Source organism: Ambystoma mexicanum, chromosome 9, assembly GCF_040938575.1.
Source record: "Ambystoma mexicanum isolate Mex_15411 chromosome 9, UKY_AmexF1_1, whole genome shotgun sequence".
NCBI classification, from domain to species: domain Eukaryota; kingdom Metazoa; phylum Chordata; class Amphibia; order Caudata; family Ambystomatidae; genus Ambystoma; species Ambystoma mexicanum.
Window position 1 is genome coordinate 266,153,127 of NC_090931.1, and position 25,671 is coordinate 266,178,797.

The 25,671-nt window shown below is 47.8% G+C and overlaps 1 protein-coding gene across 1 annotated transcript in view; it reads left to right on the forward strand.

Annotated features, from left to right (window-relative positions):
- NUP88 (nucleoporin 88) overlaps positions 1-25,671 on the forward strand; it is a 405,331-nt gene that overhangs the window by 187,003 nt on the left and 192,657 nt on the right. Inside the window, exon 11 of the mRNA XM_069614602.1 lies at positions 11,649-11,807. Within this exon, the coding sequence (XP_069470703.1) occupies positions 11,649-11,807 (159 nt within the window). The remainder of the gene's footprint in view (positions 1-11,648; positions 11,808-25,671) is intronic.

Sequence of the window (25,671 nt, forward strand, 5' to 3'; positions counted from 1 at the left end):
GGATACTAGGTAACCACTAAAGCACCCTATTATAAGATAGTGTGTGCTGGGTCTAGAAAGTTACAAATGTAAGTAAAGTTAATTTCGAGGGGATTGGGTCCTCCGACGTATTCCATATCTATGACATGTAATCACCACAGCTGTGCTGCTTCGGAAACTTTTTTCGGCGTCTGCGTCGATGACGTCGATGCGCCGTCGTCGAGGACCTCGTCCGACGTCATCCGATGTGATAAGTAGGACGCACGACGCCCGTAGCCTCAGTTCCGTTTTTTCCGCGAACATGTTGCTTCGTGTTTCTCGGTTCAACGCCTCGACTCTTTGGAGTTCTGTTCTTCTCGGTTCTTCGAACCTGTTCGTTTTGTGAAAATACGCAGGGTACTCAGCCGTCCGCGCCCCCGAGTGGGGTCGGTCGTGTGAGGTCGAGTGACACCGCTCGCAAGAGTGGTCGGCATGAGTCACGGGAGAGGTCCCGTTCGGACAAGGGGACTCGTTCTCGACGTAGCCGTTCCAGGTCCCGGTCCTCGACGCGTTTGAGACCGTGTGCACCTGTGAGGTCTTCGAAGACGGCATCGACGTCTGAGGCGTCGAGGGCGTCGACTGGCTTTCTCGAGGCTCCGGCTCTGAGGAAGTCGTCGATGCCGTCGACGCTCAGGTCGTCGAGGGACACGCTCGGGCCTCGAGGGCTGTTTCGACGCCGATTCTGGAGGCGCTGCATCTGACGTCGACGCCGATTTCCTCGACATCGACGCCGATCCTCTCGGCCCCGATGCCGGTTCTCTCGACGCTGGCACCGATTCGCTCGACGCCATCGACGCCTTTCGTGTCGGAGGTACCCCGTGGCACGGGTGAACCCCCTAGGAAGGCTCTGGTTAAGAGCAAGCACTCTAGGGTGCCTTCTTTTCGCCGCCTGGACTATATTTCAGAGGCGGATGAGGATTCTGATGGCCTGGTTCCTAGTCAGGTTCCAGATGAAATTGTCTCGGGCCATAGTCAGTTTGACGAGTTGAGACAGTCGCTGCATGATGCCAGTGGACTGGACACCTCTCCGGAGATGGAGTTTTGTAGGCCTGAGCCTGGCTCTCATGCCGATTCCTCGTACCGGCGCCTTATGGCTAGGGTTTCTGAGTACTTGGGATGGTCTGCTCCCCCAAGGGAGTTTGTGCAGGATGATCTGACGGACATCCTTGATGTTGGTCCCCCAACTGACCCGGTACTGCCGTTCCATATGGCTTTACAGAGAAGGGTGGCGGCGGCTTGGACTGCTCCGGAGAGTCTCCCGGCGGTGGGCAGATCCTTGTCGCGAAAATACCGTCCAGCCAGTAGCGACCCCTGCTACTTGACCAGGCACCCCACTCCGGAGAGTTTGGTGGTGCAGGCGGCCACGGCCCCGGCAAAACAGGCGTCGTACCCTACCATCCCTCCTGATAGAGACGACAAACGTTTTGATGGCTGGGCGAAGAAAGTGTTTTCTTCTGGTGGTATGGCGCTCAGGCGGCCAACTCCATTTGTGCCTTGTCTCGTTTCACGCACACTCTGTGGAACTGTGTTGCGTTAGCGGCTGAACATATTCCCGAAGGGGATGAACGGGATGGTTTCCTTGCTATGGTAAGGATGCCATGTGTGAGTCCGTTCAGTCGGGTTTGGACTTGGCTGAATGCGTCAGTAGGTCCATGGCGGCGAGCACCGTGATACGCAGGTTTGCGTGGATGCGGAAGTCGGGGTTTGCTCCGGATGTGCAGTCCCGGCTCCTCAACATGCCCCTTGACGGTGAACACCTTTTTGGCAGCAAGGCTGACGAGAGCCTTGAGAGGTTGCAGACCTCAAAAGCTGCAGCGAAGTCATTGGGCGCTGCAGTTCGCCAACCTCCGCCTTTTCGTCCTAGGGGACAGCAGTGGAGGGGTGGTTCCTTTCGCTATTACTCGTCCTTCAGTAAAGCGAGAGGAGCTGGCAGTCAAAGAGGCCAATGCAGGGGTACCAGAGGTGGACGACAGGGTACCCGTGGTACCAAGGCCGCTCGGGCAGTTGCCTCTTTGCCCTCAGGTAACGCCGCAGCCGCTCCCACTCAGTCATGAGGCTATGTCCCATGGTTCGCCGGTTGGGGGAAGGCTGGCGCAGCATCTTGTAGAGTGGCAAGCCATTACTTCAGATGTGTGGGTTCTGGAGATCATAACCCACGGCTACTGTCTTCCCTTTCGGCACAGGCCTCACGACAATCCACCGGGGAACCTCTCTTTGCGGTGTCCGGATCCGCTCCTTGCGCAGGAAATTCAAGCCCTGCTGGAGAAAGGCGCCATAGAACTGGTGCCTGTAGCGGAGAGGAACAAGGGATGGTATTCCCCTTATTTTTTGATTTCCAAGAAAGACGGGGGATTGAGACCCATCATGGACTTGCGCGGTTTGAACAAACTCCTCAGGAAGGACAAGTTCAAGATGGTTACTCTCTCTCAAGTCCTCCTGGCCCTTCAGCTTCCGGACTGGTTGGTGTCACTCGACCTCAAGGATGCTTACTTCCATGTGCCGGTCCATCCCAAGCACAAGAAGTACCTGAGGTTCGCGGTTGGCGACTCGCACTTTCAGTTTCGGGTCCTGCCGTTCGGATTGACCTCCGCCCCGAGGGTTTTCACCAAGCTCATGGTGGTGGTGGCAGCGCATCTCAGGCAAGGGGGGATTCACTTCTATCCCTTCCTGGACGATTGGTTGATCAGGGGGAGCTCTCCCGAGCAAGTCCTGGATCATCTATCGGTCACCTCTCACTCCCTTCACAGGCTGGGCTTCTCCCTCAATTTAAAGAAGTCCCATTTGACGCCAACACAGCGGCTCCAGTACATCGGAGCAGTGCTCGACACTTCCCTGGGGCAGTGTTTTCCTCCCCAGGTGAGGGCTCTTCACATTCAGCAGATGGTGCACAAGTTTCAGCATGCCCAGACGCTCCCAGCGTTCGAGTTCTTGAGGTTGCTCGGCCTCATGGCATCCTGCATTCTTCTGGTGCCAGAGGCTCGCCTGCGGATGAGATCTTTGCAGTGGGCACTCAAGACGCAATGGTCGCAGTCCTCCGGCAGGATGTCGGACTCGATTCAGGTGCCGTCCTCGGTCGCCCGGGACCTTCTGTGGTGGGCCGTCGAAGGCAACTTGATGAAGGGGGCTCCATTTTGGCTTCCCTGGCCGGAGGTGACGGTCGTGACGGATGCATCCCTCACGGGATGGGGAGCTCATGCCAACGGGCTGACAGTCAGCGGTCGTTGGTCTCCGTCGGAGTCCAGACTCCATATCAATCTGTTGGAGCTGAGGGCCGTCAGGCTAGCCCTGAAGGCTTTTCTGCCGACTGTGCGAGGGAAGAATGTCCTGATCCTGACGGACAACACAGTGGCCATGCACTACCTCAACAAAAAGGGGGGGGCAGGGTCACTTCCTCTGTGCAGGTAGGCGATGCAGCTCGAGTTCTGGGCCATCCAGCAGGACGTTTCGATCTCGGCAGTTCATCTGGCCGGAGACGAAAACGTGACGGCGGACGCTCTGAGCAGGCAGAGCGCGATCTCTCACGAGTGGGAGTTGGCTCAGGAGATTCTCCTGGAGATCTTCGCCCTTTGGGGGACCCCTCAAGTGGATCTCTTCGCCTCCAGTGTCAACCGGAAGTGCAAAAGGTTTTGCTCGTGGGAATTTCCTCCAAAAGGAGTCTTAGGAGACGCGTTCGTGGTGGAGTGGTCATTCCCGCTGCTGTACGCGTTTCCTCCAGTCCCCGTCATCCCGGAAGTGCTGCGGAGGTTACGGAAGTTCAGTTCCCGGATGATCCTCATTGCTCCGGCGTGGGCTCGGAGGACGTGGTACCCGGACCTTCTCGACTTGTCCATCTGCCCTCCACGTCGCCTCCCCTACCGAAACGATCTGCTCTCACGGGAGGGGGGTCTGGTTCTCCATCCAGAGGTCAGATCCCTCAACCTTCACGCTTGGCTTCTGAGAGGTTGAGGTATAAGGATTGGGACCTCCCTGAAGACGTGATGGAGGTGTTGCTTTCGGCCCGAAGGCCAGCAACAAAGTCTCTGTACCGTTGCCGTTGGCGTAAGTTCTGCGACTGGTGCAGAGTTCAGAATGTGGATCCTTTTGCATGTGACATCCCCATGGTTCTGTCCTTTTTACTTTCTTTGGCCCACAGGGGCTTGCAAGTGGGTACCATTAAAGGTTACCTGGCGGCGCTGTCCATCTTTAAGCGCTCGTCTGAAGAGTGTTCTTACTTTAAAATCCCTTTAATTTCACAGTTTCTGAAAGGGCTCACTAATGTGTTCCCTCCGTCACCTTTCCTGGTGCCCGGTTGGGATTTAAACCTTGTTCTTAGGTTTCTTATGGGTGCTCCGTTTGAGCCTTTACATTCTTGCCCTTTGAGGCTGTTAACTCTGAAAACTGTGTTTTTAGTTGCGGTTACTTCCGCTCGCAGAGTGAGTGAGTTACAGGCACTTTCAGTTAAGCCTCCCTTCACTGTATTTCACAAGGACAGGGTTGTCCTTCGTGTTCGTCCTTCTTTTCTTCCGAAGGTAGTGTCGGAATTTCATTTGGCCCAGAAGGTTGTTCTTCCGGCATTCTATCCTCCTCCGCATCCTGGTAAGGAGGAGGAGAGGCTCCATAGGCTTGATCCTAGGAGAGCTTTAAGCTTTTATGTTTCACGCATGTCCCGGGTCAGAGTGGATGATCAACTCTTTATTGGTTACGCTGGGAAGCGTTTGGGGCAAGCTGTGACGAAACAGACTTTGTCTCGCTAGATTATTTTAGCCATCTCGGAGTGTTACCGTTTGGCGGGTAAGGACCCACCGGCTGGCTTGCGGGTCCATTCTGCCAGGGGTGTGGCTGCATCTACTACCCTGCAGAGGGGTGTTCCTATTCGCAACATCTGTGATGCAGCCACCTGGGCTTCAGTACATACTTTTGTACGTCACTATTCCCTCGATTCCATCCGAGGGCAGGATCTGGCCTTTGGCAAGGCGGTCCTTTGCTCTGCTATTTGATTGGCTATTCTAAATTTTGATTCTAAATTCTTTCCCTCCTCCTTGCTCTGGTACTGCTTTGGGAGTCTGTCATAGATATGGAATACGTCGGAGGACCCAATCCCCTCGAAGAACAAGTTACTTTCTTACCTGGTAACGTTCTTTCGATGGGATGGTCCGACGACGTATTCCATATCGCTCCCGCCCTGCCTTCCCCGCTGCAGAATTTCTTTTGCGATTGCAGCTTACGTTCCGCAAGGCTTTGTGTCTGACTGGCAGTTGACTTATGTCACACGTTCTGGGGGAAAAAACTACAACTGAGGCTACGGGCGTCGTGCGTCCTACTTATCACATCGGATGACGTCGGACGTCGGAGGAGGTCCTCGACGACGGCGCATCGACGTCATCGACGCAGGACGCAGATGCCGAAAAAAGTTTCCGAAGCAGCACAGCTGTGGTGATTACATGTCATAGAGATGGAATACGTCGTCGGACCATCCCATCGAAAGAACGTTACCAGGTAAGAAAGTAACTTGTTCTTCACTTTACTGCTCTGGGAAACAGTAGTTTAACCAAGAGAAGGTATTCAAACCTTTGGGAAATCTGAAAGACACCCGTGTGTCCCTGAAGGTGCCATGTGTCACAATGTAAAAAGATGCCGCCTATGGAGTTTCAGACTCCATAAGCAAAGGAAACGCTGAGTTCAAATCACAGAAAAATACATGAGTGGGGAAAAAGGGTCCCACTCTCTCCAGCTTAAAAATTAAAAGTCCTAAAATCCAGAAAAGTTGCTGGGTGTGTCACAGCCATAGCCCCTGGCCTTGGGACTCGGGGTCTCTGGGCCTCACCAGTGTTCCTGCAAGGGCCGAATCATGCCCCTCTCGGCTTTCCTGGAGCCAATCCTGGCACCTTTGGCGCCAGGCTCATGTGGCAGATGGAGTTCCCATTGGGGAATGGACCAATATGGCTGCCCCACAAGGTTCAGTTCGGAACTGAACCATGCAGTCTAACATCTAGGGCTTGGTCCGCCCTGGAGGCACCTGGGATACCTGTAGGCTATTTAAGCCACGACCGAGCTGAAGCACACGCTTAGCGTTGCTCTGCACTCGCAATGTGATGTTCATCGTGACCTGTCCGCAGCATTCCAGGCCTGCAGTTACAAAGGAGACACACCATTAGTCCTCCTTACTGTTCAGCAATCCAGCTCCTCGATCGCTCCGGTGTCTTCTCTGGAGCCAGTCCTCGCCTGCAAGCAACATCGTAGGGAGAAGAGAGAAGAGGACAATTTTAGTAAGCGTTCGTCTTCCGATTCCAACACCTTTCAGACTTGTGCTTACCTAGCGAAGCTCTCCTGGTATTTTGCGGTGGTCTGGACATCTTCCACACTAAGTTCCACTTCCATCCGATCGCACTTAATCCAGGAACTTCTCGGCGACCTGCAAGGGAATAACAATTCAGGTTAGCCCAATTACAAAAACGCACATAGCGCTGCACTCTGCGCATTCACTTACCATCTCAAGCACCGCCCTCTCCATCAGCTCAACGCCTTCATCATCCCTTCCGCACCTACGAGAGAAGGAGGAGATTAACAGGGCAACTACTATTACGAACACACTCTTAAGAACTATAGACTTACCTCAAGAGCGGAGTCACAGCAGGACTGGATTCCAGGGCCCACGCCAGTGAAGTAACTTGGCCGTAAAGGGGCCCAGCCACGACGCGCCCCTGCACAGAACAGCAGGACAGAGAGCACATCTTATCAAAACACCAGAAAAGATCCTCGGCAGAACGAGTACCCGGGGAAGGGGAATCCAAGTCGGAAGCAATCTAGCCAAGTCGGGTGGCGTCCCCGTGGATACAAGGTGAGTGTCTCGGGTGTCTCTAGGTTAGAGAGGAATTAGTACATTCCTGAGAATTCCTGAGAATTCTCCATGACACTATGTAACCCCCCAGCACTCCACATAAGGTATGTGCTGGACCCATTTAGAGGAGTCGGTGGCACTGCACAAAGGGTGCTGTGTGTGACTATATAAAAAGCAGATGCCTATGGAGTTTACCAGACTCCATTAAAACTTAAGGAACACAAAATCTTTGCTGGGAAAATGCATGAATGGGTGGCATAAGGCCCCCTCACTCAGGAGGTTAAAATCCAAAAGGTCCCAGATTGCAGCAAAGGGCTGGGGGTCTTTAAGGGTACTGAGAATGTTCCCTAACGACCCCAACTTGTGCCGATATCTAACAGTCAACAGCAAACTTGCTTGGGGGGGGGGGTTACTGTCTCTGCCCCTAGTCATCCCAGTGATGGCTAGCATACATAAATACGAAAGGATTTGCGAGTCCGTATTACGTAAGCACATCAAATAGTATGTCTAGGTACTGGGTCGTAGTGGAAGTTGCTAGTGCAACAACATTTAGCAAGTATCCTCTAGCGAAATAAGATCACATAGGCGTATCTTTTTAACAAGGACGTCTCCACAATTCGCTGACAGTGACGGGTGATTGGTATGTTGACCTCAATCTAGGCCACAGCTTCTTCCAGGATTGTGAAAAACTGTTTTACCCCGTGTTGTGTGCATAGTCTCGCCGGAAAAAGTATAGCATAGAGAGTGGCCCTCTCGCGGAGCATACGCTTGACACCCATGAAAGATTTCTGTTCCAGCTGGACAGCAGCAGAGAAGTCTGGATAAATGTGTATTGTCATGTTTTCGTCAGTGGACCCTTCTCTCTGGCAATTCATATGCCAGTGTCACAGTCTCGATAGTTAAGGAGCTTTGCAATGATTGTTCTGGTGGGGGCTCCAGGTCTAGGCCGTGCGTCTGTGTTCTGTGGACTCCTACAACAACAAACATGGAGGAGAAGCTTGGGTCGCCAAGTGGGTCTTTCAACTGTTTCAACTGTTTTTTCGATAACCAGTCCCATTGGGCCACAGGTAGTCTTCCAGAAGACAATGTGTATGTTACTCCTTGACCTAGACTCAAGGTCATTGCACTTAGACAGGGCCTTCTTTAGGTCTTTGGCCATTATCGTCATCTGGGATTTAAGGGTATGAATATCATCCTCAGCCACCTCAATTCATATTTCAGCCTCTGTCATTCTCGCACATGCACGTTCCATTTTACCATTGAGGGTATTTATTTGTTGTGATGCCATCCAACTTATCGGTCATGGAGGTGAAGCCAGCTAGCATACTTTCTATCAGTTGTTGAAGGTTTGAAGCATCAAGGGCAACAGAGGATGTCTCTGTCCGGGGCTGGCTAGATTGTCGCGCAAGTGCCTCTATCGTATTCTGCCTCCTCAAGCTGCCTACACTCTTGGTCATGGTTGAGGACGTAGGTATGTTGATGGGCAAGGATTGATTATGTGTTTCAAAGCGCAACCATGCATGGGAGGGGAAGACATACGGAAGACGAGACAAACAATATTACTAGGCATGGTACATTCAAATCATGCAGGTGAACAAAACAGGAAGTGCGTGGGGAGGGGGGCAGTAGGGTCCAAGTGCGCCCAGTCCCGTCAGAACATGGGTTAAGTGCAGAGAGATACCACTCTCATGGGTCATAACTCAAGTGTAGTAGTGCTGCAGCAAGTGCAAGGCCTGGGGGCAAGTGCAGGAGTCTGGTGAGGAAAGCTTGGGACCTGTGAGGCTCTGAAGGTACACCAGACAGCCAGTCAGCGAAACTGAGCAGAAGTAGAGGAGAGAAAACGAGAGAGCAGAAAGAGGTGGTTAGTAGGGGAGTGGGAGAGAGAAGGAGGCAAAGAGGAAGGCCTTGAGGAGTTTCTGGAACTTAAGGAGATCCGGCTCAAGGCGGAGAGAGGCAGGGAGGCTGTTCCAGAGGGAGGCACCTGCAGTGGATAAAGATCTCCCCCCAAGTCTCTGCTTGGAGAAGCAGCTCACCCGCATAGAGTTGGAGGATCACAAGCAGAGGGCTCGGGAAGGAGAGTATTTAGGAAGAAAGCGTTCCAGGTAGAGTGTGCCCAGGCCCCAGAGCGCCTTGTGACAATGCAAAGGGTCTTGAACTTAATCCTTGCAGCCACGGGGAGCCAGTGAAGGGATTTCAGCGCCGGAGAGATGCGGTCCCTGGGCTTGAGGCCAAGGATAAGTCTTGCGGTTCTGTTCTGGATGAGTTGAAGAGGACCGAGGGTAGAAGAAGGCAGGTTGAGAAAGAGACTGTTGCAGTAGTCAGCCTAGAGAGGACCAGGGCTCTGGAGATGGTGAGCCTCTGGGGAAAGGTGAGCAAAGATAGAATACCTCTGAGAAGGTGCAGTTGGTAGTGGGACTTTTTAGAGGTGTCCACGATGTGAGACAAGGAGAGAGTGGAGTCGAAGATGACCCCCAGATTTTTTGCCTCGTTGGTAGGTGGAGGCACAGGTCCAAGGGAGGCCGGCCAGAGAGCAAGATGGAAGGCAGGTGTAGGGTTCCCGATGAGACAAATCTCGGTCTTACTGGCATTGAAGCAGAGGTCATTGGCAGCACACGACTGAATTGCGGACAGACAGTCGGGTATGAGTGAGGAGGAGGGAGAGACAGAGGGGTAGCCTGAAGGAGAGCTTCATATCACTGAAAGCTGGACATGAAGGTGGCGATCATACGGGCCAGGAGGGCCAGGTAGCCATTGAAAAACCAAGGGGATAGGTTATACAGATGCAGGGCCTGCCGCTCTCAGAAAACCCTCTGCCTCCGTAAGTCAAGCGTATTGGCCAAGTTCAGACCCACAATGTGTCACCGCTGAGGTGACACATTGGGGGTCTGAACTTGTCCAAGTTCAATGTGTCACCTCAGCAGTGTGTGGGGAGGCTAATACAATCCCAAATGTTCACCCGTGGTCTTTGTCAGCAACTATAGGTTTTCCCTACTTCGTGAGATAAGTTTCCTAAAAGCCTGTTTGATCCTGGCGTCACCACAGCTGTACCGAGCAAGTTGCAGCTGAGTATCAAAAGCAAGTCTGCCCTTACGTGTTCGTAAATGTAAAAAGACAGAAGGCAATGACCGGCATCAAGTTTATGCTGTGAGCGTTCCGAGTGACAGCGTGGCGCCTTGATTAAGTAACAGTCTACATGGAATGATTCCCTGTCCACGTTCCCAGCGCTCATGAATGTCGGGCCACTAGGGCGCTCCTTCCCCATGAGCGACCAGGAGCGAGTGGGGCTCACATGGCGCCCAGTAGGAGCGCAGTCTTCCTGCTATTGCCTCTCTCCCAGCAGCAGGTCGGCACAGCTGTCGCCTCCATGATCTACACCAGACAGTTGGCAGCACTGTGCCGCGTTTAGTCCTCTTGAGCCGGCAGTTGTTACCAGTTAACGGGGCTGCAGTGTCGCAGGTGATGAGCATTGCAGGTTGAGGCACAGCTATCTGCCAAAACTTCCCCAAGCGTGTACTAGCTCTTCCGATGTCAGCAGCTGGTATTATTTATATTTCACCAGTTAGACCCCTACAAGCAGGCTCTGCAACACGGAGAACAGGCGAACAGCACAGGAGCTCAGTGAGTGGCAGCCATTGTGCGGCTGCTGAGCGCAGCCCGAGTGGATATTTAATGGCATATAGCATAATGCAACTTTTTTGACCTTTTGCCAGGTGGATGTAGGATATGGAGGCCTATGATGCTGTGCCGAGTAATGTGTGTTGGCTACTCACCCCAAATAAGTCTTAATGGTGTCAGGCGCTAACTGGTTGAATCCACAGGAACTGCTGAACCCCACGGACCCAAACAAGCTTTCCACCTACAGCATTTTGTCTATGCTGCATGTGCAGTTTGCCTGGGGGAACGGCGAGTTGGATACAAGAGTAAGCAGATCTTTTAGGTTTGTTCTGAGATCTAACCAGATTAAGATCTAAAAGCTCTCCTGTCAAGCCACACCATCCTAAAACACAAACAGTTTTCCGAAACATGAGCATACCCAAGGGATCATAATAAACCTCTGAAGATATGCAGCTGGTGTAAAGACATGTAAGAAACCTTAAAACACAATGTGGGAATTGGCTTTAAATTATGTGTATTCTTCTAAGGAATACAATCCTGGATTTATGGAAATTGGAAATGTAAACCTTTTAGTAACGTGATCAAGGAACAACCCTGCCAGTTTGCTTCTGTATGTGATTTAGAACCCCAAATTTAGGTCTAAAGTTAGTGCTTTGAAAGTTGTAATGATCAGAGGATACAGATTGTGATGCGTGCTATGTAAACTGTATGAATCAATTACTTCACCTTTCCCATGTGATTCATATATAGGAGCTGCATATGTAACCAGTTTAGAAACCAACATCTGATGCATGATGGATCCTTTTCAAATGCTAGTTGAAGCCCCGTAGTTGACTGAATGCAGAAGGCCATATTTGAAAGCAATGCTTTCATTCAATCACTGAACATGTGCTTATTGGAAACTTGTGCACCATTAATGTTGAATACTCACTTTGGTTGGTTGCAGGATATATGATGCTTCAACCATCAAAAGGGTTCTCGGGATTACTAAATGAATGACTGTAAATTCTACACTAATACCAATCAATAGTGCTGCAGACCTGAAGAACAGGGAGGATTGTTATGCCAAATGACGCTTGTGTAGTTATGTATTGCTGTTCCTCTGTTTTTATGTCTATTCTCTGCTTGTTTAAAAGTGTTATATTTATTGTCTTAGGCATGAATTATTCTATATTGTTTTGTTTCTTTGTGTTTGTAGAACAACAATCCGTCCTGCATCCCCACCCCTTTTATGCTCACAGATGGACAGTGGCATTAAAGAGTCTCCATTGCGTATCCTGGCAGAGTCACAAGAATCATTTGAGAAGCACATACGAGGCGTTTTGAGCCGTAGCACAGCCAACCCAGCGCTCTTGAGGTGTGTGGACCTTTGGTAGGGTGGGGCGGTGGGCGGGATTGGGAGAGAAAGTGGAAAAGATTCTATGTGCAGCCTTCACAATAGAATCCAGCAGTTGATTGCACATTGGTCAACTGCCATCCTGGTATTCTAAGCTTTAGATCCTGTAGACCACACGCTTAAACACTCTAAATCAGGGTCACTGTTCTTTTAGGAAGTAACTTGCATTTGATTTTAGAGAAATTGCATGCATCTTGTTGCTGTATTAAGGAGAGACAGTCAGGTAATTTTCTGAAACAAGACTTTTACATAACCTTACATCAGTCATAACCTCACTCCTTGCTGGAGTGTAGACCATCTTGTGAACATTCTCTCCTGTTCATCATAAATTGTCAAAACTAGAAACTTGACAAACATTTCACGGCAAGACTTCTCAAATGGATTGACCTGGTGCAGAAAACTCAAGGATCATTAAGGCATAAATGTCTGAGGTTCCCTCTCTTGTTGGATAAATTCCCAGAGTATAAATTAAGGTGCTTAATACATGCGTAACAGGGTTAAGCTTGTCTTAACACCTATATTTAGGCTCTGGAGTATTTTTGTAGTTTGTGAAGACTGAGAAGGGGGGGGACATGGAACAGGGGTTACGTTTACTCCTTCCTCTTCTCTAATCTCCAAAAACCACTAGTTTTATGCCAGCATGACATTTTATGCTGGTTTAACACCAATGGATTCCTCTGTAATCCACCTGCTTTTTACACCAGCAAAAAGCATGTGGACTGCAAGGGAATCCATTGTAAATGCTGCCTTCCCATGCGTAAACGCCAGGCGAGCATTAAGGTGATTTTTGCTTGCATTTTATACCTCCATTTTGCAGTGCAAAGGACAAAAATTGCACGCAGAGGGCTGTTTGAATAGAAGTGTAAATGTAGCGGATCCCCTGTATGCAATTTAGAATTGGGGCAAATTGAGCTCCTGTACATTACTACATTTGAGACAGATGTAGCCAAACTGTTAAATGCAACCCTACGATAGGGCACTGATCTCGACCTGCTGAAACGGAAAATAATTACTTCCTCTCCCCTCCTAAAGAAACCCACTCCTGACCTCTTTGAACTCTGCCCTAATGTTTGGAAGCAGTAGAAGTTAAGGTTGCAACCGCAATACGTTTGCAGAGATGTATGGAATCCTAGAATATCATGCATGACATGATGCGTGAGGGAGATTAACTGGACGACTGTTTGTTGCGAAGGACAAGTATGTTCGTCCTTGTTGCATAGACTTGATTAAAGCTCAGCAGTTAAGGGGCCGAAAGTCTTATCCATCGACCCTGTGAAGACAGAATTCCTATTCTAGGGGATTCTAGGCCCACTCTTTAGGGCCCATCAACGCTTTGCTTTTTTCCCTGGTTTTATTTTGGATTACTGACTTCTTTTGTGGGCAGAAGTCTTTTCTGTAGCTTTTGGCTCTCCTGAAGTACCCATGCCATTGCGACATTATTATTTTTTTTTTAACCTTACTTTTTATTTATTTATTAGCTTTATAGTTTATACAAAAACATTTAGCCAAATCAACCATCCACTCATCTTTTTCAATTATATTAATCCTCTTTTCCCATATCTGCCATTCCTATTTTGCACCCTTCTATCCCAAAATGTTCATAGCCAGCACTATGGTTCAAAGACTGCTGTATAGAAACCAACCATAGCGAGTTATCAAATTCCAGGTAGGGCCACCTAGCATATATTTCCACCAGCTTTCAGCAGTCACTGTTGTATAATCGGCTAGGATATGTCCAAACATTAGAGACCTCTGCTGCGTAAAATGAGAGCAGCTGCAGAAGTGTTTCTTTCTTGTTTGTTTTACCACAGACTCTATATGAGGCGCTTTTATTTTTGTTAGGATCCCGGACTGCAGTGATTTCTCTTGTATTACAGATATTAAAGCGAATTCTCATGAACTGTGCATAACCCCGGGGCTGGGCATCTCTTTATATACGATTGCAGCCATCCTAGTTTCCCTGGTTCCGCTGCTACACAGTTTTGGTATCGAGTTGAGCAACCAGGCATATCTCAAGAGGGGTCAATGTGAGCTGTAGTGGAGTTACACAGGGGAGATGATATCTGCTCTTTGGTTGGTTCTTTACCCTTGATTGGAGGTACTTCTTCGAAGAGCCTCCATAGATCTAATCTCTCTCTTCTATTGTGGTACTGTTTACCTTTATATTTAATATATAGACATGTGGCTACCATGCCCAATACATTTTTATCCCCTTTGGGCCATACCTGAGGTAGCCCTTCCCTTTTAACTCTGTGATCCATTGATCATGGTACTTGGTAATCCTTTTAGCATAACCTGGCAAACTCTGACAGAGCTAACAGTGTTTATGCACCCATTCTTCTCCCCAACACTGCTTTCTTCACCTTATGATCCTTGTGTACAGTACTATAGCACTTTATACCTTGTATACCAATTCTGTGTCACAATATTCAAATTTTATCTCCAATTTGTCACACTTACCATTACAAAATATGCAAAAACAGTGATACAGTAACTACTCTGCCACAACTAGCCCGTTTACACTATATGCAACAAACACAATAAGACAATCGCATAACATTAACGAAACAACATATTACGTATTTTTTTATTTTATTTACGAGTTTCAATCACCAAAGTGATTTTTACAAGTTAGTTGTAAGATCAAATCAAAACAAAACAGAAACATAGGGAGATAACACAAGGGCAGATAAAGAAAGTAGAAGAAGAGTAAAATGTAAATACACAGTACATAAAATACAGCAAGTTCAACTCAGTAAAACGAAACTTAGAATAAGAGGGAACATCCTTCAAGTTCTTTGGTTTTTAAATGTCTGTTAAAAGCTCTGTTACTTTGTTCTTGAAAATCGGGTCCAAAATCTTTGTAACCGCTATGGTCCAGGACCGTCTTAAGCCCCCTATTACTCGTTCCCACCAAAGAGCTTCTTCTGTCAAGTAGGCTTTCTCCAAAGGATGGAGTAGATATGGGGTTCTATACAGATTTGTGCCTGGGCATGAGAGCAGAAGATGCTGTGATGTTTCGATGGTTTCTTGTCACGCTCACCTGATTCCCACGGAGGCGCAGGTCTGGCTTCGAGTGCTGATGCTTCTTCAATGGTGAAGCGCAGGACTCTGAAGATGGACAGGAAGGGCCCCTCTACTCTGGCTTCTCTGGCTTGCAGGAATATTCCCCTGTGCGTGAAAAAGGAGTATTACCTACTGACGGAATAATGTTCAAGCCTCCCACTCCCTTCCAACCCTTCACGATACCCTTCCACGATTCCCCGTGAAGTCTCACCTTAGGGTCTGGAAGGATGAGTTCTCCATCCTGCTTCTGATGCAGGGGCGCGTTGAAACCCAGTTACTTCACTGGATTGAGGTTTGATGGGAGTTCAAATAAGCTTGACTATTCAGGTAAGGTGCTGTAAGAGTTCTGTTGCAAGTTCAAAAGTTCAAGCTTAATAATAAGGTTCATTGTCTTATTGCAGCAAGCGCTAACGCTTATGTTTTTTTCCCCTTAGGGGCCGGGGTTCGGAATGCCGGAGATATGGCGCCGACCCGAAGTGAAACGTGCAGTTCCAGTAAATGACAGGTAAGTTCTGGATGAGTGTTCGGGTAATGTCTTTGCATTCGCTCATTCAATGTCTTTGTCTTTTTTCCCCATAGGGGCCGGGGTCCGGAATGCCAGGAAGCGGCAGGACCCGAAATGAAATGGGAATGACCCAACAGGTAAGTCTTAGAAGGAAACTGAGCTTTTCCTATTCCCTTCCTTCTCTCACCTTGTGCTCTTGTCTTTTTCTCTCTAGGCTCTGGGAAGTGGCTGCAGATCCGGATGATCGCTGCTGAAGATGGAGGTGCCCAGGAAAGGTGAGTGAAATGCAGCGATCGAAGCGAAATGCTTTAAAAAAGAAATGATAGTCTTCCCTCTCAGGATCGTCGGTGTGATGTCTCCGTGATGCAGCTTTAGCAGGTCAGGTCTTCTTTCTCTCCAATTCTCTCTTATCTCCCTTTGCAGGTGACCCAGGATGCTGACAGGCCTGGCTGAAGTCCAGATGCAGGAGCTGACACGGTGAGCGTCCAGCTGCGAGGAGCAGAACAACGCGAAGCGTGAGTTGCTGATCGTGCGTGGTTTAAAAAGCTTTGGAAGAAGTCCCAGGTATGTATCCTTCCCCGACCACACCCAGGTGGAAAGTAGTCCCACAGGTAAAGTAGTTCCATTCAGGCCTCAAGAGGGCCTGGATGTAGCAGCATGGTCTGCATCAGGTAAGTGCACATTAAAACACTTGAACACGTGTCTAGCTTTATGAGCCTGGCGCCTTAGGCGCCAGGACTGTGTCCAAAGGGCCCCAGCTTGGGCCTGCTGGCACTTCCCTGGGGGGGAATGATGCCTGCCTCTGGGGTTGCTGGGTCGGACCTGGCTCCTTGGAGGTAGGCATCATGACATTTCTTTAGAGTTACAAAAACGGCAGGTGTTGGTCGCCGAAAGTCCTCTAATTTGTCGGATCTCATTTGTGGGTGATAAATTCAGCCTGGCCCGGAGGAGTGTAGATTGTGTTTTTCTGTTCGGATGCCTTATGAGAAATGGTTGAACTTCGTTCAATTTTCTGGTTGTTGGAGGCAGGTGCTGAGTCAGTTTGTAAACGGATGCTTTCTCTGTCTTGATCCAGTCTGTTTCGTCCAGGCGTTTTTTAGATTTAGTCGGATTGAGAACCAGCTCTTCAATGGTACTGCCACTGTCTTCTAGGATTGATTTGAATCTATTCTCCCATGTAGCCAGCATTTTACATTTTCCTGCATTCATCTCTTCTTGGACCATGGCGAAAATCATCGGCGAGGAGGAATCCTTAATCTTCCGATGTAGCATAATAGATGCTCTAGTTACTATAGCCGTCAAGGACAAGAGTGAGAGTTCACGTCGAATCAGTACTATAGGTGTAGAAGACGGAAGGTTGAGGACTAATCACCAAAAGAGACTCTCCAATCTCGACCATAACATATCAGGAAGAGATGGCATAGCTTCTGCTCCGTAAGTGATTGACGGTATCACTTTCCCCTGATCGAACTTAAGTAGGGGCATCAATGAAAAGCGACCATATTTCCTGTCTAAGAATTTGGCCTCTGAGATGAGGTTTTTCATTTTTGCATGTAGATGTAATTGTATTGCTAAATCTTTACGTGAGGAGTCAATCAAGACCCGGAGATATTTAAATTCTGTGACTCGTTCCACTTTTTCACCTCCCAAAAACCATAAGTGATTGCCACTTCTGTTCTTTTTTTCAAACCCCATAATCTTCGTTTTTCGTTTGACTTCCATGTCGTTGACTTCAGTATATTTAGTTAAGGAGGCTAGCTGATGTTGTAAGCCAATAGGAGCCTGGTCCAGTTGAATAAGATCATCGGCATAAACGATTCTCAGCACTTTGCTTCCCATTACTGGGGGGAAAGATCTTGTTTCGGCATTTGCTTCTTTGTAGTCCCCAAAATATGCTAAAAAAATAGGGCCGGAGCCAGTGTGCAACCCTGTTTAACCCCTCGGGTGGTTGGTATCGCCGTAGAAAGCAGTCCCTTCGAATTTAGCCGAACCTGGATGCTGGTGTTGGTATGTAGGGCTTGTAAAGGGCCCAGGATCTCTGGCGGGCAGTTCCAGTTACTTAACTTTTTCAGTTTCCTCCTTCATATTGCATATAACATTTAACACAAATCCTCCCTGCCTGTCCCCTCTTAGCCCGCTCTCTGTCCCCTTGATAGTTTCTTTTCTGTTTCTTTCCCCTTTACATTTCCCCCTTTCCCAAGAAAGAATGAATGAAGCGTTTCTAAGTTGTACTACTCCGAGCCTCCCTTTATATGAGACTCCTACTGATTCCACTTATTTTCTCTTTTTACTCCTAGCACTAGTCGAGATAGCACTATGAGCCGCCTCCCCCCCACCCCCCTTCGCAGAGCTAGGTTCCCGTATTCCTCTTTCACCTCGTAATCTCCTTAACTTGTCATAATGGCCATATATAGAAAGAATAGATTAGAGCCACAAGACCTCCTTTAGCTATATTTCCCTTTACCCTCCTTTTAGCGCCCCTTCACTTCATCTGACTCCATATACTACACCGATATCCTCTAGCTTCCTTTAGTGTCGCACTTGATACTCGCGTGTCTGTCTTGATCCGAGACCCTCCGGACCCGGTCTGTTCAGGCGCTGCCCCGCACTCAATGGCCGCCCCCGGCGAGCGGTACGGTTAGTTTTGCAAAGTGGGACCTGTACCCTCTCGCCCTACTGCGTGCACACGTAGAAGTGTACCGGTTGCCGTAGATGGGCAGCTCTCTTGAGGGGGCGCGCCTTGGGTCTCCGCTGTGGCTGGGTACGTCTCGTGCCAAAAGGAACAAAGGGACAAAATCACGTCAGGGTCACCACTTGAAAGTAAGCGTCCCCCCAAATACAATAAGAACTCCCCAATGAGAGTCAATAACGGACACACCCCAGGAGGGAATGAGACCAGGACCAAGTGCGGGTGAAGATAAAAAGTAAAGTTTATCCAAAACCAAAATGGGGCAAGCAGAGAACTCTGCATACTCCGAGAGCGCTCTGCCAAACAATAGAAAGACATTCATATTTATTACAAAATAACGTCATCAATGAGGTATTCTACATGGGGCACATAAGCCATTGGGATTGGGTGGCATCAACTAGGCAATATACAATGTATAAGGGTGCTGCTCAAGGATTGGTGGACGTCCACGTGGTGCCAGTGCGAGGTGCACGGATCAGCTAGGCTCTTCGGGGTGGAGCGCAAGGTAGGGTGATGTCTTGAACTTCAACAATTTACCCTGCTAAACATTTGCCCTTGTGGCTACACATACTTCAACTGTCCTCTATCTAGCTTAACACATAGTAGATATATTACTAACCATCTGACCTGAACAATAAAAGTGAAACTACATAGGTCCAGGTGGCAAACTTATTCATGAGATTATGTTGTCACACTCCTCAACCATTCCTTTACATATCTTAAGACACGTATTTATTGCTTGTTATCAGGAGAGAATTATATTGCTCCAGGGGGGGATCATGGGTCTGGGGTGATCTGGGGTGGTACATCAATAAAGGGCCTGCATTTGTTGCATCAAAAAAGGCTTTAGGGTAAGGGGCTTATTGTCTATATTTCTTTGACCAGAGTCCGGGGGTGAGAGGCGAGTTCATGGTAACATCATGTGTCAAAGGGCCGAGGGGAGGGTGGATACTTGGTGCAGGCTCAGCGGAAGGGTGAGAGGTTACATTTGTAGCATCACAGCATCAGTGAAACTAGGGCCTTTAGCTGTCCGCCCAAGCTGAGCGGGGGAGGATGGTGGGGGCTGAGTGCGCCATGCTGCAGGAGAGGGGAGAGGGGAGAGAAGGCCCTGCGGTTGCTGCCGGTCCGCTTTGCGGGGTTGCATACAAATCATTAGAATGGGAGGTAGAATTAGGCCAGTGTGGTTGCAGGTACATCGAATAATATGCGAGCTATGCCATAATATAGGTTACATGTTTGTTTATCTCATGTATCATGTTACAAAATGCACTCTATCTACAACAGCCTTGTAGCTTTACCGTTTTTGCATTATTCACATTTTAGACCTATATGCTAGTTGAACATGTTTGAAAAACAGACCTATATTGGAAAACCAGTGAGTATCTGGATCTTGTACCTTGCATCGTATTGAACAAGTAAATTAACATATCATACATCAGTGCGAGTGTTTGGCAGTGAATAAGATACGCCCAACAGTATGGGGCCTAGGTATATAACTAATAGCTTTGTGCGCAGTAAAATAGTTACAGATCTTCTTGTTTCATAGAATCCACCCCTTCATACACAACTACAGGAGGGGATTTATAACCTTTACAGAGGGATTAGCGTTATGGGTGAACCAGAGTGGTACACAGGCGTGGGGTATGTATCTTTCTCTTCAAAAGGAGAGCAAGGTTGGGGGGCGGGGGGGGGAGGGGTTATCCACAGCTTATGTCATAAATGTTCGGCCTGCAAGGGGATGGGACAGGTTTGTGGAGATTGTTTTCCACAAACCCAAGCCTTTGCCCGGTCATTCACAGGTCAGCGATGAACTGCGGAAGGTGAAAGATGCAGTGTTTTGTCTTGTAGCTTGTTCGCGCCTAGTCTCCCGTGGGAACAGGCCTACTGCAGGGACGCAGAGGGGAGGAGGTTGAGTGAGATGACTGGCTCGCTGTGCGCGAACTCTAGGGGAGAGCTGCATCTCTGCGGGCAATCTTTGTCCACAAGGCCTGTGGTATCATGTACAAAATGGAGTCTGGTTGTGGTACAAAATTGAGTCTGGGATCAGTTTTCTGGCCAAGGTGTGCATCCATATGGGTTGTCCCTCAGCCATCCCTGGCCATAGGCGCATGGGTGGCCGGGGGACGAATCACAATCTGCAAGTGAGTTGGAATGGAATGGAATGGAGGGGAGGGGGGTGCTTCGAAGACCTTTCCTCCCATACAGTAGTTAAAACAAAACCACTGCCACTAGCCATTGTGAGGAAAGGGTAACCTAAAAATGTTACATGAGAAGCTAGACAAAGGGGATACTAGGTAACCCTTCCAGCACCCTGTTGTAAGATAGTGTGTGCTGGGTCTAGAAAGTTACAAATGTAAGTAAAGTCAATTTCACTTCACTGCTCTTGGAAACAGTAGTTTAACCAAGAGAAGGTATTCAAACTTTTGGGAAATCTGAAAGGCTTCCCTGTGCCACTGCACTGAAGGTGCTGCGTGACACAATGTAAAAGATGCCTGTTGAGTTTGTCAGACTCCACAACCAAAAGAAGCTGTGTTCAAAAATCACATAAAAATACATCAGAGTGGGAAAAAGTGCCTCACTCTCTCCAGGTTGAAAAAAATCAAGTCCTCAAAATCCAGCAAAGTTGCTCAGAGTCTCTAACGTGGAAGGAATCGGCACATTTCTGAGAATTCTCCCTAACACAGACTTATACCAAAGGTTGGGTTCCTATTGCCAGGAGGTCAGGGTTGTTGTAGTGCACCCAAAGGGTACTGCATACAAGCTTGCCTAACATCACATCATTGAAACTGATGAGGAACTTTGACAGTACTGGCTCGAGGAGGCCCTGAGGAGGCATAAAGATTACACCATTGAACTGGAAGAAGCAGTAAAGTGGTCCCTGACGGCGGGCCCAACAGAGGAAGATAAAAAGCAAAGGAAACGCTCAACTGGAAGTGAAGCCCAGCCGGGAGAAGCAGCAGCAGTGTTGACTGCCCCGTGCAGCAGTTTCGAACCTGTACGGCAGACACAAGGAAGAGAACAACTGAGGAAGCCGGCGAGCAGCTAAGAGAGTCCTCCTGGGGTCTCACTGGAACGGACCCAGGCACAAGACCGCGGAAAAGCAGAGCCGAGCCGAGCGGAGCTGCTTGCCGAAAATGCTGCGGTGCAGTGATATGGGTAATATTTTAACCTTGGTGCTAATTCTACCTCACTTGTGAGAACCTTCAGAACTTTTTGCTTTACTGTGATTATTTTTCCCTGTACCTCAGTGAGTGGGAACCTTTTTCCATACTTTTACTCTTTTTATGGTCGTCATTTTTACGACTCTCCGTAGTGTCCTTTTTTTTAATTGTATTCCGTTTTACAACTTTTGGTATCTACCTTTTTATTGTTACAGGGTTGCCCTTTGGGCTCCCCTTTTACTTTCTCTGGCTAACCTTGTGAGAACTACAGTTTCCAAGGATAGAAAGGATATTTTATCCTCTTTAAACTTTATTAGGTGAGACCGGCACACTCTACCTTATGTGGGGTGCTGGGGAGATATAATGTATCCCCCTTCTCATTTTAACTGTAACATTTCTATTACAGGGACAAGCTTACCGTTAATGGCTGGTGGCAATGAACCTTTTTACAAATTTGATGCACCTTTTACCATGGCTGTTTCCACAGCCCCGGTAAAGGCACCCATGGGTGCTTGTTTCACCAAAATGGCCCCTCCTTTTTTCACCATTTTAGTGTTGCTTGTCCTCCAGGGCGAGGAAATCCTTTGCGTCAGTTATCTTCGATGGGAGACCTCGGTCAAGCCCGCCCAGGCTCCACAGTGCCTCTGCAATGCAAGAAGCGAGGGAGGAGTCCAAAGCTCTGCAGCCCTTTGTCTTCAGCCTTCATGACAAGGAATGTGTTGGTTAGGGAATTTACTTATCTGAAGCATGTGTGCTTTCTGTAAAGCTTTTGGGCTGTTTTCTGTGATTGGGAGTCCTCTTATCCAGCTCACCCAGGCCCTCTGCTGGAATCCTCCAAGGGTGTCTTCTGAGAAATCCCTGGACCCTAACTCTAAGGTGAACTACTTACCTGTTTGAACGGTCTTCCACAGGAACTCTGACTTTTTCTGCAACTGAACCCTATCTCACCCTGCCTACAGCTGGCACCTAGACCACTAGGGTCCTTCTTCTGCCTCTGAGTGAACTCGTGCAACAGAAGAGGGAAGGATTGGATAAGAAAAGAATTCAGCCTTGAAAAGTAGAACAAGTGTTTAAAAGTGTATTTACTTGTAAATGATTGGTTGGTAACTGTAATTCTGAGAGTGAGGAGTTACAAACGTTCTTACTTACCTTAAATGTGTGTTGTGCCATTCTGAAATGTATAGGTAAGGTTATTTTACTCACCTGTGAATTAGTTATGCCTCTTTGCAAAAGTAATGCTATTGGCTTCATTTAACCATTTATTTCAGAATATTAGGGTAGGTTCACCAACTGGGTCTTACTTCCCCTGACCTGCTGTATAGCCTGTCTAATCTAAGTCTGCCTTGGGTTTTACCTACCTAGAATAACATTGCGTCATTCATAAAGTGTAACATTGGGTTTTGCTTTCCCTGGTCTGTTTTATACAGATGCTAAAACAGTCTTGGGTGATAACTACCTTTAAGTTGGTGATAGCTCCTTTAAAAAGTATATGCGGTTTATTTACTTTGGTCTGCCTTGGGCCAGCCTAAAATAAGTTAGAACCTTATTGATTACCCTAGGCTGTGCCCCGTTGACCTGAAAATCAACTGTAATAGGATATTATAACATTAGGTTTTACCTGCCTAGAATAGCTGTGTGCCATTCTTAAAAAGTGTTATGTAGGTGTAGCTACTGTGGTCTGCCTGGTGCAATCCTAATTTAGTGTAAAGAGTTCTTGCTTACCTTAGTCTGTGTTCCACTGAGCTGAAACGCAACTGTAATTGTATATTACATCAAAAGGTCTTACTCGCCTAGTATAACTGTGTATTATCCTGAATGTGGTTATAGATTTCTACTGTTCCTTGAATTGGTGTTCCACTATTAGGAAATGTATACTTGTAGGTTGGTTTACTAAGTGATTCCTTAGTGTCACTGCACAACTGCTAGTGTCTACTACCCTTGTATTACGGAAAGTAACTTATGGTTTTACTCCCCATGAATAGGTGTGGCCTAAACTAAATGTGTATGATAAGGTCTGACTTCCTTAGAAATACTGTTAGTTATTCTGAAGAAGGTGTATGCTTTGATCTGTGTACCTTCAAGCATTGTGTTTTTAAATGTGCTTATGACTCTAAGACAAAGTACTTACCCCCAAGACTTAACTTGGTCTAACTGTATTTAATAAACCTTTGTTTTATAATATTTCTGGTTGTAAGTGTTTCTGTTGAACCCTTGGTGTACTATAGGTTCTTTGTACCTTCCTACAGCCCTTTCTCCCTTCTAAGATAAGCCTGGCTGCTCTGTCTACATTACCATATACTTGGGTGGTACAGCCTTATACCAAGAGTTGAGTCTTGTACTGTCTCAGTTGAATGCTTTTACTAAGCCATTAGTTGGACTTCAGAAAAACTGTCCTAACAAGCGAGAACCGCGGAGAGCAGCCCGAAGAGCCAGATAGACGAACCTCAGTCCCAGGAAGCCCCAGTCACGTGCCGAAGCCCTGGTGAAGGTAACTAGTGGTACGGGATACCAAGAGGGGACACAAGGGTGCAAGTTGGGCAGGCTCAGGAGATTATCCCTCGGTTCATGTACAGTGATACAGCTGTTGGGCATAAGCAGGGTCCCGTACGTCCAAACTATTCTTCCTCGTACCAATGGCAGAGAAAAGCCCACTGACCACAAGAGAAGGGTCCGGTATCCCAACGGCAGTGAAATGAACGTACGAGGAAATCCTTCTTGTTGAAGTGGCTTAAGTCCACTGGAACCCAGAGAAGGATTTGGGACTTTGCTAATATAGGGAGAGAGTGGCAAAATGAACACGAAGTTTGAAAGATACGAACAAGAACTCTCAAACACCAGGAGAAGGGAGTCATTCTCCTGGTGAAACGAAAGACTTTTGAATATACTCCAGGGACGCCAGTGGATGGGATTAATTCCCCTGGCCTTGTTGTGAAATATATAATTATTTTTGTCATATGTTTGACCTTTCACATTATACAAAATACACCATGTTCTTAGAATAACCATAAAATAAATTATCACAATACTAATTTTTCTTGTTCTAACCAGTCCCCAGGTTTTCTGATTCAATACAATATTACATATTTTAGTAGATCCAAAGCTTTTAGTACTTTTAGCCGTTCGATAAATAGGAATGTTTCGTGACCAGAGGACAATCTTTGCCAGACGTCTTCTGGCTGAAGCCACTCCTATTTGTGGACAAAGCGATAGAAGGATGACCTCATCAGCTCCCAAAACATCGAACACTCAATCAGAATATGCTGTAGGGATTGCTTGGTCTTGCTTTGACACGAGGTACAGATCTCATTTAACCCTCTCTCCTTAGCCCGACAGGACAAAATCTCACCTTTTTGGAAGTAAATTCAATCGGAATCTCAAGAGCTCCTTTCTCCATCTCCTATTGGGATACTTCATCAAGTAGGCAAGCAAAAAACCTCTGGGGTTGTCCAGAATTTAAAAGCTACCATGAAGCTTTAATGTGTGCATAACTTGGATCGTTCTTATCCAATCCATCTCCATTACGGCTTTCTTGACATTGGTAGTATTGTTAACTAAGTCCTCCACTGATCTGCATTGGAAGGATAGAATAGCTTTGACCTTATTTACGAATTTCACCATGAGCACATTACTCAGCCTTGATTCCCCTGCAAGAATAAAGAATTACTCTGAGGGGCCTTAATAGAACGGTACAGTTGTAATATCCTCCAATCCAATTGGAGTGTGCAGACCAATACTCGGAGAAGGAAGTCATTTTCCTTTTCCAGAAAGCTGAGTTGTACAAGGTTTATTGGAACTACAAGCCAGAGGAAGGGAGTCATTCCGCCTGGCATCCTTTTGTAAGGGAATTAACAAGGCGGGGGGGGGGGGGGGTCCTGGGTGTCCCTCTGCCAGACATTAGTCGTGGTTGCGAGAGCCTTACCCAGATTATTTAGCTCACTATCTTTCAGAGGAGAAATTTCCAAAACATATCGGTCCTTGTCCAGCACCGAAATGCTAGGCAATTCTCCTCTGAATACCAACAGCAACCCCAGACATGTGTTTCTGTCTGGTTGTACCTCATCAGTAGGGTGGAGCTGTGCCTCTCTAAGAATAGTGAGCAAGGGGTCCACGTCTGGATTCCCCTAGTAACTTAGGGTGAGACCCAAAGTTACTTAAATATGCAAATTAACAAGGGGGGTCCTGGGAGTCCCTCTGCCAGACATTAGTCCTGGTTACGAGAGACTTACCCAGAGTCTTTAGCTCACTATCTTTCACAGGCGCCAAGGGTAAGGGTAAGCAGTGCACCCAATTTTTCTTCATTGTGGTGCAAATCTTAGACAGCTTACTTTTGAGGAGTTAGTTGATCCTCTCTACAACTCTGTTGGCCTGCAGGGTGATAAATTGTACACATCCGGTGTTTCATGC